Source organism: Penicillium manginii, assembly GCF_028828005.1.
Source record: "Penicillium manginii strain IBT 31320 chromosome Unknown utg000004l:1.0-7231830.0:1.0-7236170.0, whole genome shotgun sequence".
In the NCBI taxonomy this organism is placed as follows: domain Eukaryota; kingdom Fungi; phylum Ascomycota; class Eurotiomycetes; order Eurotiales; family Aspergillaceae; genus Penicillium; species Penicillium manginii.
The window spans coordinates 3945678-3963294 of NW_026643105.1; the positions used below are offsets into that span (position 1 = coordinate 3945678).

Sequence of the window (17617 nt, forward strand, 5' to 3'; positions counted from 1 at the left end):
TGTGTTTGATGTGTGTAGAACGATTGCTCGCCCTGATCTCACTGGAGACCTTCAGTGGTTGTCAAATGAGTGGAGTGGGAGAGGTTCAAAGAGGAGAAAGACGATCAAGCCAGGGCCACCACTTCATTTTAACAAAACCTCAATTCCACTGAAGAAAAGGCAATCTTGGGGGTGAACAAGCCCCTCTTGGCTGGACTGTTACCAAAAGGGGAAGAGTGGAAGATCGACTACTCCGTATTTACTCCGTACCAAGAATGTCAAGGGAAAAATGGTAAAGAAAAAGAGAAAATACAGCCACTAGCACTGATTAGTACTTGGTAGTGGGTAAAAGGGATTCGTCTTTAGCCACAGAGGGGCATATAGGATATAAGCTCAGGAACAGTAATATGACTATTGGAGTTTGGAAGATTATTAAACTCGGCATGCTGATCAGCGTCTCAAAGCAGCATTCGAAGATCTCAATTCAAATTCAAACTCCGCTCTTCCAGATGGGCGAAAGCTCCGACAGAGTTTGAAAGATACTCCGTACAGACGGTGGCGTGTTGACTACTTGCGGAGAAGGACGGCTAGCTGACGACGATCGGGTGGCCAAATGCCAAGGGCCTATCAAATACAGACCTCGAAACATGTCTCGTCTAAGCATCAGGGGCGTTCTTTACTACAGTGGAGTCGTCAAGCGCATCCCGATGCAAGCATGCCATGAGAGGGCACGCGTGGTTGTCCGTTATGTATTGCTCCGCCGAAAGCCCTGTTCCCACGCGGGCCCGTTGCACGGCGGAGCTGCGCTGTGCCCTATGAGAGGCCAGTAATATTGGCTTGTCCTGGGTGGAGAGGATTTAGCGTAGTGGATACTTAGGGTAACCAGGAAAGAAATCCCCTTGAGTTGGTGCGATAGGTCGCTGGCAGGTCGCTGGCAGGTCGGCAGAGCCATGGAACGTAGCAGCCCTAAACTGAGCAGGAGATTCCTCGGCAGATTACTATTGGCAGCTAAACATGAACCGTGGTTAGCACGCCGGCTGTCATTTCCACTTCTCCCGTTAATGTTTTTATATGCCCCTGAAAAGGAGCTCCCTAGACCCTAGACCCCCAGTGATTTGGATTTGTTGCCACGATCTCTCGCCTCATAATTCAGGATCAATTAAGACGTCAGTGGACTTCCTTGGTGGCACTAGGAACTGGGTCTTGAGTTCGCGAGCAATCGCCGAACGAACGCCTGCTTTGCCTAGCGCTATCAGGCAGCTAGTGGCGGGGCCCTCTTTTTTCCTTTACCCGTCACTGGTGCCAATTCTCCCGGGGCTTTGGCTAGCGCTCTGATTATCCCCGGCTACTCAGTTGGTGGCTGATTATAGAGTCCAATAGTTCACAACTACCGAGTGTGTGGCGGCGAATGACCCGAGTGTTTTGGGGTTGCTCCAGGACGTCTTTGGGGTTGTCAACCATAGTCAATGCCGCCCATTGAGCTACTGTGACCACTCGATGAGCCATCCCAACGCCCCCGTGATACTTGAAAGTGACAGAAACGCAAATTTGGGGCAACGGGGGTTGATGCAGCGGACTTGCTGGCAGAGTTCCACAGCAAGTCCCTCGACTCCTTACTGAGTACATATTCGTCGTGTAATCCGTGTCGATCAAACGCAGCCCATTCTGAGCCAGGTACCCGGCGCTTCCGTTGCGCACGGTGCGCCCAGAGTCGGTAGAACAGCCATCCGAAAGTATTTGATCAAGCATAAGATCATCATATTTTCAATAGGCAGGGCATCGCCTCCACTGTCTCATGACGCGAGTGCAGATCCTCATGGAACTACTCCGTAGCGCTCCACTCTTCCATTCCTACCTCGGTCAAATAACCCTAAGCGATAGGACTAATCGTCACTGCAGGAAATACAAACAACGTTTTTCTATGCATGGAAGTTTCCGACTAGGGTGGTGGAAGAAAAACAATTGCACCATCTTCAATATATGTACCAATTAATGCGTAGCATTTATTGCGTGCACGGAGCAAAGGCGCACTCCGTGATGACCACAGCGCCCATGAATTCTCCGAATCGATCGGATCGATCAGGTCCAAAATCCAGGCGAGACGATGATCCTCTCGACCGGAGCCGAGACATATTTCAAATCGCATAATGCTTTTACTTGAGCACGAAGAAATCCATACTTAATATTCTGTGTCGACCTCCTTCAATTTTTGGGTCCTGCACCTCGAATCCTTCCAGCGCCACCCAGTTTCAAGGTTATAATAGTTACGAGACTGACAATTTGATACCCTCTATCCTTAATTTGAGGCTGTGAATAGGAGGTCTAGCACCCTACTCCCGAGCCTTGTCTATCTGAAATTCTGTTTTATTTTAGTCATGAATTTTTAAATTGTACTACATAGGTATTGTTGCCCAGGGACCGCTTAATTTCCATCTATCCTGCCGCGCAAACTGAGCAATTTATCTGTACCAGAGGTGATATCCGCTACTCATACATTGATGTGCTTCGCGAGGAACTCATTATCACAATAATAGACCGCAATATCAAAGTCTCTCTTGTGCTGGATCTTATCAAAGACCTCCCTACATTCTGTGTCTAAGGTTTTCAGCTCCTCGATAAAGATATCACGTAAGAGGGTGGTTTCGTAATCCATGAAATGTTGAAAGTAAAGTCGTTCGGTTGGCCGCATTTTCCAATGTGGTATCTTCCAAGATTAGGCTCCAGACGTCGCGATCGCCCTCTCAAAAACGAAGGATAGGAACATGCTTTCCATAAAGGCAGTGCTGAAGCACACTCTCAGTCTAGAACAGCAGTCAATTCCCCGTCATCAACAAGGATATTATGCTTTGCGAGATCGTCGTGAAAAATGACTGACGGTTCGAAATCATTGTGGTCCGTTGAATTATTCACATTGGTTGGAAATATTAGGTGAAGAAAAGAGTTGAATTTTTTTGATACTTTCAGCGTCCTTGTAGCGTCATCTACGTCATCTTCAGCATCGCTATCAAGGTCTCCAGTGGAACTTGAGTGTTTATCCAAAGTTGATTGACAATCATTCCGTTCAATCGTGAGGCGAGCGATGATTCCAGTCCTGACTTGAGCGCAATGGGCCTCTGGAGATATCCTGGCTGAGACGTGAGCCCCAGAACAATGGCATAGAAACAATCCGGCCGACGTCAGGTAACGATTCTTGTAAAGGTCCACTGCCAGATAAACCAAACATGTCGCCTGAACCCTGTGCTTTTGCTGAAGTTGAGATCTCTATTTCATCAGATTCCTGAGCTGGTAAATTATCCTCGCTCGAGGTTGAAACTCCAACGACAGATGGAGCTTCATAGACGTTCCTAATTCCTCGTAGTTTATTTCGGTAAAGGTAAGCCGCGTTCATCGCGTACTCCCGAGCCAGGCGTGATTTCGCAGCGGAGGGAACAGAGTGCCATATCTCACTCAATGGGTTTCCAGGCATCTAAGTCATGAAAACCTATTCAAAGCCGATCGGATTGTCTTGAGAGGACTGGTAACTGATGACTTTGGGGATTAGGAAGCGTGTGATACGGCACACCCAACCCATTGTTGCCACTTCACTCGCGGTTTTGTAACGTGGATCGACGGGCAATTAAACCCGCATGATAATTGATTCATTATCCATGCTGACATTGTAGATCTTGTTGAGCCCGCCTTGAGTAAGAAACTTCACCTCGGCTGTTTTCGATGACCGCAACGATTGGACAGTTTGCTTTATGGACTCGATTTCAGGCTCGACGCTCCATTGAGGCTCAGGACCAAAAAGAACCTCCTCCCCCCATAGATTTTCTTGGGGCGATTCCATTTTTAGTGATCCACTAGAAGGTAGTAGTAGTAGCGGAACTCTCGTTGCGGGTCATCACAATGCTGCATATCGTGGAGATTCCAAACCCTGAAGGTTGCCAAATGTCGATGCTTTGAACCGCGCCAGGTGCTCCTGACAGAGGCAAAGCACTGTAGACATCAATATAAAGCTCCAAAGAATTAGAGGAAGAGAAAAATTGACTAATGAAGAGGAGGAAAGGGAAGGAAGTGGGGCAGAACGCAGGCTGAACCTTAGGAAGGGTTGAACTTGAACCTTGCACCTGATTTCAAACGTTGTTAGGATCACCTGGGAGGGCGATTTACGATCAATTCTGACAACTGGATATCAGATCAAAGCATCAACTCACCGCTCCAGCCAGAGAATTGAAGAATCTGCTGGAGATGGTATAGTGCGGGTGGCAGGGAGGTTGATGAGGCTGAGGCTGACAGCGATCGGGCAGATCTCTCCACTGGGCTGGGCTGGTCTGGCAGCAGCAAATCGCAGCAACGCAATTCCCCAACAGCACTTTGGCTTGGATTTTGATTCAATTTTTCCCTGGAATGAGATAAAAAATTAGAATAAATCATAATAAGTTGATTATCACTTAATGTCTTACTCCGGAGGTATAAATCAGCTTGAAACATCGAATCCTTCGACTTGAAATGCCAAGCCCCACACGGCGCCCCAGCCATGTGCTTTTTCACGCATCGCGGTGGCTGGGAACTTTTATTTCTTTATAATCCCCCGGCTACAAGCCAAATTTGGGCGGTTTTTTTCTTCTTCTTCTCTAATCTTGTCTCCCTGAGAGACTTCCCATCACCTCCCTCACATTTAAACGAAAAAGGGAGCCAACCAGCCAGATCAAAAGCACCGGAGTATACAATCAGAGTACATAGTTACTTGCTTCTCCGCTCCAACCCAACAACGGTGTCTCAGATTGGAGATACCTTACTTGCATTCTTTGAACTTGCACTGCATCCGAACGAAAAACGAGCTTACGGATTTGTTCTCGCTCGTCTGAACGAAGCTCCACTACATCACTGAACGCTACTGCGATCGTCTATACTATACCAAGCCCTTTCCTCCCCGCAACCCAATTGGGCACACATCAGCCATCATGGTCAAACGCAACATCGCCATCGCGATCATTATCATCGTCCTCTTCCTGCTTCTAGCCCTGGCCGGCTTTGCTATCTGGGCCGTTCAGAACCACGTCTCCTTCTTCGCCAAGAAGCCCCAAGGAGATGAGGAGAGTGCAGAAGGTGGGTGACGAAAAATGATCAAACGACCCTGATGGGACCAATCCTGGCTACGATCAACACATCATCATCACGACTTTCTCAACGACACCCCCTCACCCTTCCCTCTGAACAAAGTCCTTCCAAAAACGATACGATACCCTTCTTTACGCCTGATTTCTGGACATGACAACTCGACTCCACTCGATATGAATTTTGCGATACTGTCGCGGCGCTATTTTATTTTCTGTACAACTTTGAGCCGAATGGGCTATACATGAATGCACGTTTTTGTTACTTTTCTTTTGGAGTTGATTGGGATATTTAACTTGGACGTTTCTTACTCTTCGTTGTACTTTTCACGATGACCTTGCGACGGACTTGGTCTGCTTATACAAATTATGACACATGGATTACCTATTATTATAGATAAACGAATGAACATCTACGAGCTACATTGAGTGCCATACTACAATAGCTGTGATACCAGTGAGATCAAAAATCTGAATACTAGAATTGGGAGTCCACGGGACCACGAGGAGGAAAAACATAACATGGTCAGAGTCTAAGCCGATTTCATTCGGAATATGTTCTGTCCACTCCAGGGCTCGAAGCTCAAGTCTGAGAATAGATAAAAGTACTACTAGTAGTATGCAGAAACTGCTCGCTTACGCGTAAGCCAAACCCATGCCTCCGATGGTATCTCCTGCTCCCTATGAAAAATAACAATGAAAACCAAGATGTATGCAATGCACCCACTTTCTTCGTACATCTAAACCCAAGAACCCAGAACGCCGTCGCCGAAACAAATGTAATATGACATAATGACCCTTCCTTCACAGAATATAGCTCAGGAGCTCCTGCGCTCGCAGAGCAGTGGCAATGTGCCACGGCATTGTATTGTTCTGTACGCTGCGAATACCCCTTGCCCGGGCAAGGGTTGCTAGATCTCGATACATGCCGAGAACCTCTCTCAGGAGGATTTCATGGGATGGTGATGGGCGAGGTGTGTGGACCAAATTGACGGTCATTGCAAAGACGCCGTCGCTGTCGGCGACGCCTTTGCGGCGAAGAAGATACCCGCTAACCAGCGCGGGGCGGAGTTCGGTGACGTGGTGGGAGTTGTTGAGGCGGTGGGATAATATGACTGCCCAGGATTCGTCGCACATGTCAGTGAGAACGACATCCGGATCAGGTTCCAAGGAGCCGTCGGTCGGGGTTGGCGCATTGTACGCAGCTCCCGGAGTTGGGGCGTTGCCAGCCTGTTCGGGGGAGGCGATGCTTATACTCGGGTTGGGAGTCGAAACGGGCGTAGATGAGAAGTGAGGGTTAAGGACACCGGTTGTCATTGGTGCGGTGGGTGTCTCGAGTACCAAATCGGGAATGGTACTAACTGTCACGATAGTCAACTCCACAGCACCAGGCCGGAGCTTGTTAAGTTGCTCGGAAAGGCTGGCCCATCCTGTTTTAAAATGATCAGTTGTAAATTGGATTTTGGCGCCGGAGGGAGATCATACCTTCGATATCATCGGTATCCATCGGCTCAGTGTTGACCAGAACGAGCTTCCAGCGAGCCTGATAATTCTCCATGATATGTTTTGTCGTGGCCCATATTTCATTGCGCACGTCGGCAATCGGTCTGGGCGCACTTCGACTGCGATACCTGAGGCAATACGACATTGCCATCTGAAGGCTACCAGTCCCATCGGACCATGCAGCTGAGATCCAACGTTGATCCGAGCTCCTTGAGAGGGCCAGATGCAAGCTTCGACCGTCTTGGAGCGGTGACCCCCTCTCCGGTGCAAGTCGAAAGCCAATGCTTTTTGGCGCGGGATCGGCCAGAACGATAGCAGGGGCACAAACAAAGGGGCTCGGATCGGCATCTTTGGGGCGGCAGCGACTGTATACTTCTAGCGCAAGATTTAGGTATTCGGGCTGAGTTGGTACAACCATGGAATCTTCCGAGACAATGAATTCTAATGGAATGATTTGCAGGACAACATCGTTGAGTTGCCGAGTTTGCTGCCAGTCAGCATCCGCAGCCAATTGTTGGAAAAGGCGCCAGAAAGCCGCGCAAATATCGACAAGTGCTGCTGCATGTGGAAAAGGGTTGACAATGTAGACAACACAATTATCTGTATCTGGCGGGGCTTGTGCCAGCTCAGTCCCTATCATATCAAGTCAGCGATTGCTTTCAATTGGATGAAAGTAGACATACCTAGCTTTTCGCAAATCTTATTCAAAGACTGCATCATGGAGCTATAGTCGGAGCTTTCCGGGCCCCACGTCCTGAGACCGTTTGTAAATGCTTTCGACTGATCTCCCCGAGTATGATTTCCGAAGTTACAACTTTGGTAGAGAAGACCAAAGCGATCCATGAATACATCTGCTGCATTCGATGCAGCCTGGGGGTGAATACAATAGGCCGAAACATCCTTCTTACCATGAGCAGGTTCGAGACCAAATGTCTCCCAGAATGAAATCGAAGGTGGAAGAGCCTCAAGACAATCTTTGCCCCGCCGAACACGAACATGCGGAGGAAAGGACTTTGAGATAGGTCCCTTGGAAGAATCTTTCGGAGGTTGCTGTGCTGTTGCTGGATCCTCTTGTAATGATGTGTATGCTTTGAGATCGAGCCTCACCAGGTCGCCAAGGAAGTTTGCACCCTCAAGGCACGCCTCCAAAGGAAAGTTCTCGCTATTGATGCTAGATAAGCCGACATGGTCCGCTAATTGATGATCAAAAGACGACTGCGTAATTTGGTCGACTAGCAATTGAGCAATCGAAACCTGGTCTTCTCGTCGGAGAAGGACTGGCACTTGTTGGATCTGCGTAGCAGAGAAATAGCCAATAAAAGTCCAGTCGGAGAAATTGGCCAGGAAATTCCCAAGAAATGTAGTGTTGTCACCCTTAGAGACTGAACCATTTTCGGGGACTGCCGAAGACTTGGCCAGGGATACAACAGATTGAATATCAGATTCGGAGGGCACGCGTTTTCTCTTCAATGATGGAATGACCATCGCCAATGGCGTCGGGGCGTTGGTTAGGGGAGCCTCGTCACTCAAATCACTGTCGGAGCTGCTTGAAACAGACGAGGAACGAGTGTGGTTGTCCAGGGATGAAAGAGCTGCGCTTTCGCCCGTAGATTTTGTTGCAATACTACCTCTGCCACGATGAGGCATGCCGATAGTAGGAATGGAGTTACGATCCGATGCCTCTGATGCATTTCCGGTGGTAAACCAAAATTTCCCTGCTGTTCCATATTTTTGATCCCAGTCGCCAATTTTCTTTTCAAATGCAATAGGGTGATAGTGACCTTGTTGAAATAGTGCGTCACTGGACTGGTTCAGATCTTCGGCTTCTGATCCCGGGAACAAGATTTTCTTGATCTCGACAGGGCTCAATGGGGGGGCTGATCGTCTGAGATTTTGGCTCCTGAGGGGATGGTGTAGATTCTTCAAGACCCATTGACTCGTCAACTGGGCTCGCTTGAGGCTCCTCCATTTTGTGCAAATGACCTTCCTTCACATCGGTAGGTTGTGGGACCTCTAGTGAGCCATCGTCAGGAGGTTCTTCCCTAACTTCTTCCTTAGGCTCCTCTTTAACCGAAGCCTGCTGATCTGGCGGCATCAGAGGGGTTTCTGCCGTCGGCTTCTCCTGATCAGGCATACCTTCATCCATCGTCTCGAGGTCTGGGTCATCGAAGAAGCTGAAGTCTGCGTCGGTAATTCCCTTTGCTCCAAAGTCTTTATCATTCATGTCTCCGAAAAGATCCTCATCATCGCTCGCGTCATATCGACCTGTGCCCACCTGAAGGTCGGGCGAAAATTCCACATGAGAGACATTTTTCGCATATTGCCCTGCGCCTGGCGTTAGGTTGAAGTCGGGATCATCTGGTGAAATCTCGGACGCATGCGGGTTGTTAGTTCCGACAATAGCTGCACCCTCTGGTGGAGTTGGATAGACCATATTGGTACTTTGTAGATCGGGATATTGGGCCATCCGAGAAAGACTTTCTAGGTTTTCTGCACTGTCAATTTGAGGGGAGGCCATATCATGGTCCTTCATCGGGATTTCTGCCGAGATGGGGATATTTGGAGGTTCTTGATTCAGTTTGAGGGAGCTAGCTTCTGAAAACCATTGCTCGGCGAACTCTAACGGGTCATCAAAGGTATGAGACGGGCAGGAGGGGCGGATCATCGGACCAGATCTTTTGAAGCAAAACCGCGCAGGCCACAACATGCGCTTCAAGGGAAGCGTCGACTGGGCATCCTCGCTTTGGCGCCATGTTTCTCCAGCCAATCTTGCAAAGAACGGTTCCCACACCTCCACCTCCACCCACGGCTCCTCGTCTATGGAATCAATGTGTAAACCAAAATTGGCTAACCACTGAACAACATCCAGTTTCCACTGTTGTTGCCTTGAGAAATTAGTTGCCGATGACGGATACTCGGGGGAAGGAATGGCGGGGGATTCAATATTTGCAGTCACAAGTCTCGCGATAGCCCCATTGGGACATAGCCAGATATCGGTACCAGGCTGAACTCGCAAAAGATCGGCAATGTCGTCACGGGGGCTACAAAGTCGTGTAATGCCCGGTTGTGAAATGGTTTGCGGGGATATCGTTAAGGTGCCCGTGGCGTTCAACTGGACATTGAGGGTGGTTAAACAGGACTTGGAAAGCACACTTTGATTATCGATGCGAGGACCCTCATAGCCAAAATTTTCCACAGCAGTAAATAAGGTACGTGAACCTAGTGGTAATGCGCCATAGCTCCGGATGAGATGTACACTGATTGCACCGGTGACGGCTGAGATGAAAGAAGCGTATATGGCGGCCGAGCTATTGTAGCCTTCTTGTCGTCGGGCTGCAGACTGAGGTTGTTGAGGTCTTTGCTGTACGGATGCCTGAGTCGCAGGGGCAGTTTGAGGGTCCGGCGGAAGGTTTTTGATCAACTCTTGGGAAGCAACACTGCCGGATGCCGAAACTATACCGCAAATTAATATTTGACAGCAGCGACAATTTGCAATAGTTGCCTCGCATACCTTTGAGCTTGGTTGTATCCACCAGTATCTTCGTTGTTTCCGTATCGCCCTCCTTGACATAGAGGGAGGCTAGACTTTCGAAGGCGGGGGTGGAGGAAAAGACCCATAGACCGAGACGCCTCGGACAAGAGGCCAGGCAGTTCAACCCCCGCAATCGAGCCTCCAGATCCTTGAGGCGACCCAGATGCTTCAAAATGGTATAGCCATTAGCTGGACCATCTTGCGGGTGATTTGAGATGCCTTGTTCCTCGGTGTATATCCTCCAATAGATAGTAGAAAAGCCATCCTAGGGTCATTTTATTAGCTCCTACTGGATTCAGTCGAGAATCACAGAGACGATGAGCTTACAATTAAATGTATATTGGTGGTGGCGCTTCCGGGAAAGTCCATGATTCAACAGCGGTCGCGGACAGCCCCGGGAGCATTCACAAATAAGAGGATTGGCGAGGAATTTTCGAGAATTCATTTCCAGTGGTACATCAGGTCGATTTATATGAAGAAGCGCACTCATAGAGGCCGAGTACAGAAGCCCATCAGACGGGTAGGGGCATCGCAGCAGTGTAGCAGGACGGGCGCAACATCAACAGTCGAGGCTATCCGGGGAAGTTCGCAGCGCGCGCAATCGGCCTGCGGATCCCGTGGTCTTGGCGGGTACCAGTCACGTGGGCCTTATCTTTAGTTTTTTCCATCGGGTTATCAATTGCGCATCCACTTCTGCAACTGGTTCTTTTTTTTTGAGCAGGCTGCTTGCAACTTTCGTGGATCTTCGCCCACCATGAAGCTGTCCAACCAGTCAGAGGTGCCTGTATACACCATCTCGGGTTCCAACACTGCCCGTCCTTTGCCAGAGTGGCTCGCCAGACGCCGCAAGCGCAGCTTGAAGGATGATCCCGAGTATGCGAACCGAGTTGAATTGCTGCAGGATTTCGAGTTCGAGGAGGCCAGTCACTGCATTCGAGCCAGTGAGGATGGTGAATGGGTTATGAGCACAGGTATGTCGAATCTCGATTGAGATTGTGAGTTGGGCGCAGCTAACTGGGTTTTGTTGCTAGGTACATACAAGCCGCAAATTCACACTCACTACCTTCCACAATTATCTCTCTCTTGGGCTCGCCATACCGTCGCTCTCAACACAACTTTCATTCTTCTCTCCTCCGACTACTCCAAGTCTCTTCACCTTCAGTCTGACCGCTCTCTTGAATTCCACACCCCGCAAGGATGTCATTACACTACCCGCCTCCCGCGATACGGCCGTGATCTTGTCTTCGACCGAAACTCCACCGAGGCTCTCATCCCCGCCGTCGGTGTTAACCAGGATGGTATGGGTGAAGTTTTCCGTCTCAATTTGGAACAGGGACGCTACATGCGAAGCTTCGAGGTGGACGTTGGCGGCGACGATTTCACATCTGCGGGTGGTGGTACGCTTCAGGGTGGAATCCATACTGGTGCTGTGAACACTGCTGCAATTGCAGAGGAGAGCCACGGACTGCTTGCCTTTGGTACCACGACAGGCACAGTTGAGCTGTGGGATCCCCGAGCCAAGGGTCGTGCAGGTGTGCTTTTGCCGCCTACACAGCCTGGACCGCACGAGGCACGCAATGAAATTACTGCGTTGGAGTTCCAGCGTTCTGGTCTCACCCTTGGAACTGGCTCATCTAACGGCTTGATTCACCTCTACGATCTCCGATCCCCTGTTCCTCTCTTGAAGAAGGACCAAGGATACGGTTTCCCCATCCACACCCTCAAATTCCTTGAATCATCAAGCGCCACCCGCGCGGCGACATTGGAGCCCAAGATCATGTCCGCTGATAAGCGTATCATCAAGCTCTGGGACCCGCGTGACGGTACCCCTTGGACATCCGTCGAACCGGCAGTGGATATCAACTCGGTGGCTTGGTGCAAGGACAGTGGAATGCTTCTCACAGCCAACGAAGGCCGCCAACAACACTCATTCTTCATTCCCCAACTTGGACCTGCGCCCAAATGGTGCTCGTTTCTGGATAACTTGGTCGAGGAGATGGCCGAAGATCCCAACGACCCTAACGCCTTCAACACCTCCAGCGCTGGTTCCGTCTATGATAACTACAAGTTCCTTACCATTCCTCAACTCCGTACCCTCAATCTCGAGCATCTTATCGGCCGCACTAACCTACTGCGACCATATATGCACGGTTACTTTGTGGCTCAACGTCTGTACGAGGAGGCCAGGTTGATCACCAACCCGTACGTATGGGAGGAGGAGCGCGCCAAGCGAGTTAAGGAGAAGATCGATAAGGAGCGCGAGAGCCGCATCCGCGGCAAGAAGAAGGCCGCCGTCAAGGTCAACAAGCGTCTGGCCGACAGATTGCTCAATGCAGAGGAGAAGAAGGAGCGCCGCGATGCCAAGCGTGTACTCGAGCGTGGTGGTGACGAAGAGATGGTCGACACTCCTGCCAAGGAGGAGAAGGATAAGGTCGAGAAGGATCCCAAGAGCAAGGGTGTTCTGGCCGACAACCGTTTCAACGCCCTGTTCGAAGATATGGACTTCGCTGTGGACGAAGAATCTCACGAATTCCGTCTTATCAACCCTAGCACTGTTCCCATTCCCGCTGCTGAGCGCAAGGAGCGCAAGGAACGCGGCCTAACGGCCGTCGAGCAAGAAGCCATCGACGACGTACCCGGATCTAGCTCTGACTCCGACTCCTCCAGCGAGGACGAGCGCCCCGCGAAGCCCGAGCGCTCCAACAAGATCTCCTCCTCCGATTTCAAGCGTACCAAGCGTGCTCCTCCTCGCATGCAGGTCTCCTCCTCAACCCGTACCAACTCCGCCCGCGACCGCTCATTCGGCTCCCGCGCCCAGAACATGAAGACGAAGCAACGGCCCAACCGAAACACCACCGTCGTCGGCGAACGAGAAGTCAGCTTCATGCCCGCTGGCCGGTCCAAGAACAGCAAGCCCGAAGTCAAATATGACAAGACCGAGTTCAAAAACAAGGAGCGCCGCAGTGCTTCGGGCAATTTCTTCCGGAAGATGTAATGTGATTTGTGTTGGACTTGTTTCGGCGCCAGCCATTCCATTTTCTTTCTTTGGTTGGCTCGAAACGTTTACTTATGATACCCGTGAAAATATCGAAAAGTCGCCTGCTCCCTCACATCTTGGTTGTGTCGGGGGTATCACTTTCTGAATAAGCCCATGTTGATATTAAAGAGAAAAGTCTGGATTATCGTACCGGCGTCTGGACCATTTTTTGTACCCATATGTATTGATTGCATGACGGATCGTTTTCAGCATCTGGAGCCTGGTTTCTTATCGTTCTCGAAGAATAAAAGTTTATAAATTCTAGATTATCAATGGATCTATCTATAATAGAAACACTCCAGGACTGACAGCTGCAACCAGCTGCATGCTACCCGTTCTTCATGAACGAATTACTAGTACGAGCCTCGACTTACGCTGGTCTACAAGGCACTAATTAGTTACATCATGGATACTACTACTAGTATATCACCTCCCCACTCAGCCCAATTGCCGAAGCACGCCAAGCTCTTGGAAATTTCTTAATTGTGTCTCGGATGTTAAAGCGAACGGCATAAATATCATTTCATCATATGAGGAATCGCAGGCTGGGGAGATAGTCCCAAATGACCAAAGAATCGTGCAAGATCAAGCGACACCAGCCATCGGAACAATGCAAGATTAGGGGCAATGCAAGTTTCAGCCCGCATTGCCAAGACGAAGAGCAGAAAGACAGGCAGACAGACGGGAGACAAAAAGCCAACAACGAGCTCGAAAATCAATCTCTATGCATATGAGGATCAACCTTGATGATATGTGGGGGAGGGGGAGGAGGAAAGAGCAATAAAAAGACGAACACAGAATCCAGTCTATAAAAAGAAAAACCAACCACTTGACGAATGGAAATTTTCAAACAGAAAAATAAAATGAAATAAAACGGCGAGCCAATATGGAAAGAAGATGGGATTGAGGACTTTCGTCGGCAGTCAAAACAAAGGCTAGAAAGGAGAGAAAGATTGAAAGAAAAGGCAATGGGTATTTCGAGAGAGCTCAGCCCAGGCACATATCGCCTGGCCCGATCGATGTAAGCAGCAAAAAGATGAGATGAAGTAAAAAAAAGGCTTAAAATTAAGCAGAGCCCTACCAGACGTGGAAGTTAGGAAGCCCAGCTCCTCTCCTACCACTGCCCCGCCTCGAACCGCCATTCGAGTCGTTGCCGCCATGATTCCCCCTGTTCTCCTCGAGACTGCGCCTAGAGGCGCCGAAGTCACTCATGGCGAAAAGCAACGGCTCGTCATCTTCGAAGGCCGCAGATGGTGCAGCGCGGCTCACACTCGGTCTTTGGCCCGAGCCACGGCGTAATTCCATTGTGGAATTACCACTCGTGCTACCGCTTGCGTTACCGTCTCGATCGGCGTCTCGCTCAGACAAGTGAGGCGGAATGGCCGCACCTCTTGCGAGGCTGCTTGAGGCAGAGCTGACAGATTGACCGCCCGAGTAGCCGCGGCCTCGCGAGCTGGCGAAGCGGGGTTGGTATAGGTGTGTGTTTGAGATGGAGGAGGTTGCGGATACGGATGGACGTGATGCACCAGTAACACTCGTCGCGGGGACATTGTTGTCCTCGACGCATGGCTGGTCCTCTGGTTGACACTGGTAGAGATTGGGATCGGGATCGGCATTCTCATCTTCATTCATGCGCGGCATGGCGTCAGGAAGGGGATGTGCCCCTTCTTCGTTGCCAAGACTTACGCTCCGCATGCCGAACGGGAATATTTCGTCATCATCGGCCACTGCTGGCCGCCTCCGCTGGGCCGCAGAGCTTGAGCGACGGTCAGCCGGGGATAAATTCGAGGGGATATGGGAATATCAATTGCCCCGGCGGTGGATGGATCACGCTGTGTGATTGTTTCACCGGGGCTTTCTTCAAGAGGCGAATCGTGCTCAATATGGGGTGGGACTCGACGGTCATGTTCTGTAGCCATTTCATCGGCAACGCTATTCGAACTAAGGCGAGATCGAATAGCAGGTGTGTGAGGAGTATGGGGTGATATAGGCTTTCCAGGGGACGAAGCCGTAGAGATTGACGTGCCAGCAACCATTTGCGGAACACCCGAGAGGTGTTTACTGGATGATGATGAAGACTGCCGTAGATGCATGGATGTTGACATCGAGTCGGACAGCGCTGCGTTTGAGTCACGCATACGTTGGAAACGAGCGAGAGCAGCCGATGTGGCCGTTGGCTTGCGAGGTCCAGAATCTTGAGAACCAGAACCGGATGAATTCATCAAATCTTTCTTCATATCGAGCATTTTCAAGAAGTCGGAGATGTTCTCGTCATCTGCATGGATAGATCCCGCGCTAGTGCTGGTAGCTTCTGCGAGGTGACCGGAGCCTGGCTGTACATTAGAAGATGTAGCACTAGCCTTGCCGCTTGACATTTCATCGTCCAGCTTGGTTGTCCCACCAGAAGATGGGCGGCCCCGCCGATGGCTAAACGAGCTACTATATCTGGTGATTGGAGCTGGTTTCGGTGATGCTGAATTAGAAGAGGAAATGATTTGTTCAGATACAAGGGCGGCAGGTCTGCGGGCAGTAGCCGCTACAGAAGGGGGCGGCATAACACGAGACTCGGCCGATGTACCCGCGGAAGCGCGAGCCGATGTCGTTCGAGGTGATACCCCGAGTGGGGTGTCTACCAAGGCTGGAGAGGCTGACAGAGGGGGTGCTTTGAAAGGCTGGAATGATATGGAGGGGCGGCGACCAAAGTTCGATCCACCGCCGCTCTCGCTTGCAATCTGAGCAGCTCGTCCAGTAGGAGCTATCTTGGCGGAAGGTAGGAGCTTCTTAGATGGGGAATCAGGGGGCGAGGAGGATCCTGGGCCAGCATCTCTCATGTTCCGTAAGGCAGATAGAGGACTTGTCCCAGGACCAACCTGGTGAAATGTAGATAAGCTCCCGTAGGCGCGTGAGAAGTCGGGGTCTCCGACAATTCGTTTCTCCACTGGCACCGAGCCAACCTCATGATTCGGTTTGATGTCCTCCGAGGGGAGGGAGGGGCGGAAGATATTATCATCAGCGCCCATGAAGCGGGAGCTGAGGATAGCCTCTGAATCATCCACGCGGAAGTCACAGTTTGTCCGATAAGTAACCTGCACGGAGAAGGGCCCAGCCGGAGATTCGGTGACACCGAAACTGTAGGTATCCACCACCTTCCCACTACCCTCATACAATGGGGCCGTTAAGTGATCTGGTGATGCAGACCGGCCAGCGACAGGGATGCTCCCATCTATGACACGATACTTGATTTGCAGGGCAGGGCTCCGGCGTAACTTTGGGTTTTTCTTGGAGAACTTCCAGGCAGGCAGGAATTTGGAATAAGTGAACAGAGATCGGAACAGAACAATGCTCTTCTTATATACGGTTGGCAATATGGAGCCCAGATCAACCGGAGGTCTGGTAGTGGACTCGCCCAACTCAATCTTCCACCGCTCCAGAATGATCTCATCTGCTTTTGACTGCTGGTAATTGGAGGCTTGCGTCCGCAGAGCTGCAAGCGAGTCGTGCACATCCCATCGCTTCCCATTATCGTCAAGTACCACCAGGCTCTGATTATTGGTCAGACCTTTAGTGTCTAGGTATACTTCGATGAGTAGAGGGGGAGGTCGGTTGTCGGTGGCGTCGCACGTTCGCCAGATTCGAAGTTGATCTCGTAGGATATCGGTATCGTTTAGTTCGACATTAAACTATCATAGGCATAAAATCATAGGTTAGCCACCCCCGCAGTATCTCGAGGGAGGGAATAGAACGGGTAGGTGTGACGTACCCAACGATTGATCCTCGGAGTGTCGGAGCCCTTTGGGTATGAGGGAGGAAGGTCGACGCGTGAATGAAGAACGATCAGAGCTGCTTTTGTGTGGTAGTTCTGCGGGCGATAAGGGTAAGTCATGAGTTTGAAATCTTTCGAGATGACGATGGGGATGAAGATGGGGATCGGGGGCAGGTATTAAGGTGGGGATAGCGAAGAGCTCATACCGAAATGATTTGGTTCAACTTGGACATGTTCTCTTTACTAGGAGCCGCAGCCCGATGGTCAGAGTGTTCCGACCCAGCATCAATGCCCAACCCTTTGGCCGAGTTGGTTCGAATGTCAACGGGTGTGGGGAAGGCGGGACGGAGTCTGGGTCCTTGAGGTCATCCCGAGCCGCGGCCAGCGCTCTTGGGGTTTGCTTTGGCGCCGAGGAAGCGACAGCGGGAGAACGAGGGTGTTGGTGCATGATGTCTGTCTCAAGGGCACCGAGCCCATACACAGAGATCAAACGCAGCAGTGGTTGTCCCTGAGAGACCGGGTGAGGATATGGGAGGAGGTGCTACCAGCGCACGATTGTGTTATCAGGAGCGCAGCGAGTGAGGAGGGTCGGTGGGGCCGGTGCAGAAGGCCATGCTAACAGAGAAAATAGAAGATCGGCGAGGAATAAAATGGAATCACCAAAGATTCAAGGTAGTTTGAAATTGGTGGAGACAATGAAGACG

General features: G+C 50.6%; 5 protein-coding genes across 5 annotated transcripts; 1 reads left to right on the plus strand and 4 right to left on the minus strand.

Annotated features, from left to right (window-relative positions):
* Nucleotides 1-2775: 2775 nt before the first annotated feature.
* N7533_005178 (Aminoglycoside phosphotransferase) lies at nucleotides 2776-3445 on the minus strand (the record flags this gene model as incomplete). The annotated part of the gene is made up of 2 exons (XM_057101828.1): nucleotides 2776-3074; nucleotides 3115-3445. The coding sequence occupies 2 exons, from the start codon at nucleotides 3443-3445 to the stop codon at nucleotides 2776-2778; spliced, it is 630 nt and encodes a 209-aa protein (XP_056961458.1).
* A 150-nt stretch (nucleotides 3446-3595) lies between these two features.
* N7533_005179 (Aminoglycoside phosphotransferase) lies at nucleotides 3596-3808 on the minus strand (the record flags this gene model as incomplete). Its single annotated transcript, XM_057101829.1, has 1 exon — nucleotides 3596-3808. One exon carries the CDS (start codon nucleotides 3806-3808, stop codon nucleotides 3596-3598), a length of 213 nt encoding a protein of 70 aa, XP_056961459.1.
* Nucleotides 3809-5882: 2074 nt separating this feature from the next.
* N7533_005180 (uncharacterized protein) lies at nucleotides 5883-10482 on the minus strand (the record flags this gene model as incomplete). The annotated part of the gene is made up of 6 exons (XM_057101830.1): nucleotides 5883-6508; nucleotides 6564-7214; nucleotides 7265-8481; nucleotides 8519-10034; nucleotides 10093-10378; nucleotides 10441-10482. 6 exons carry the CDS (start codon nucleotides 10480-10482, stop codon nucleotides 5883-5885), a joined length of 4338 nt encoding a protein of 1445 aa, XP_056961460.1.
* A 385-nt stretch (nucleotides 10483-10867) lies between these two features.
* Nucleotides 10868-13108, plus strand: N7533_005181 (WD repeat NOL10/ENP2 family protein; the record flags this gene model as incomplete). The annotated part of the gene is made up of 2 exons (XM_057101831.1): nucleotides 10868-11084; nucleotides 11145-13108. The coding sequence occupies 2 exons, from the start codon at nucleotides 10868-10870 to the stop codon at nucleotides 13106-13108; spliced, it is 2181 nt and encodes a 726-aa protein (XP_056961461.1).
* A 1119-nt stretch (nucleotides 13109-14227) lies between these two features.
* On the minus strand, nucleotides 14228-17361 carry N7533_005182 (uncharacterized protein; the record flags this gene model as incomplete). The annotated part of the gene is made up of 4 exons (XM_057101832.1): nucleotides 14228-14831; nucleotides 14879-16830; nucleotides 16911-17009; nucleotides 17158-17361. 4 exons carry the CDS (start codon nucleotides 17359-17361, stop codon nucleotides 14228-14230), a joined length of 2859 nt encoding a protein of 952 aa, XP_056961462.1.
* Between the last annotated feature and the right edge of the window lie 256 nt (nucleotides 17362-17617).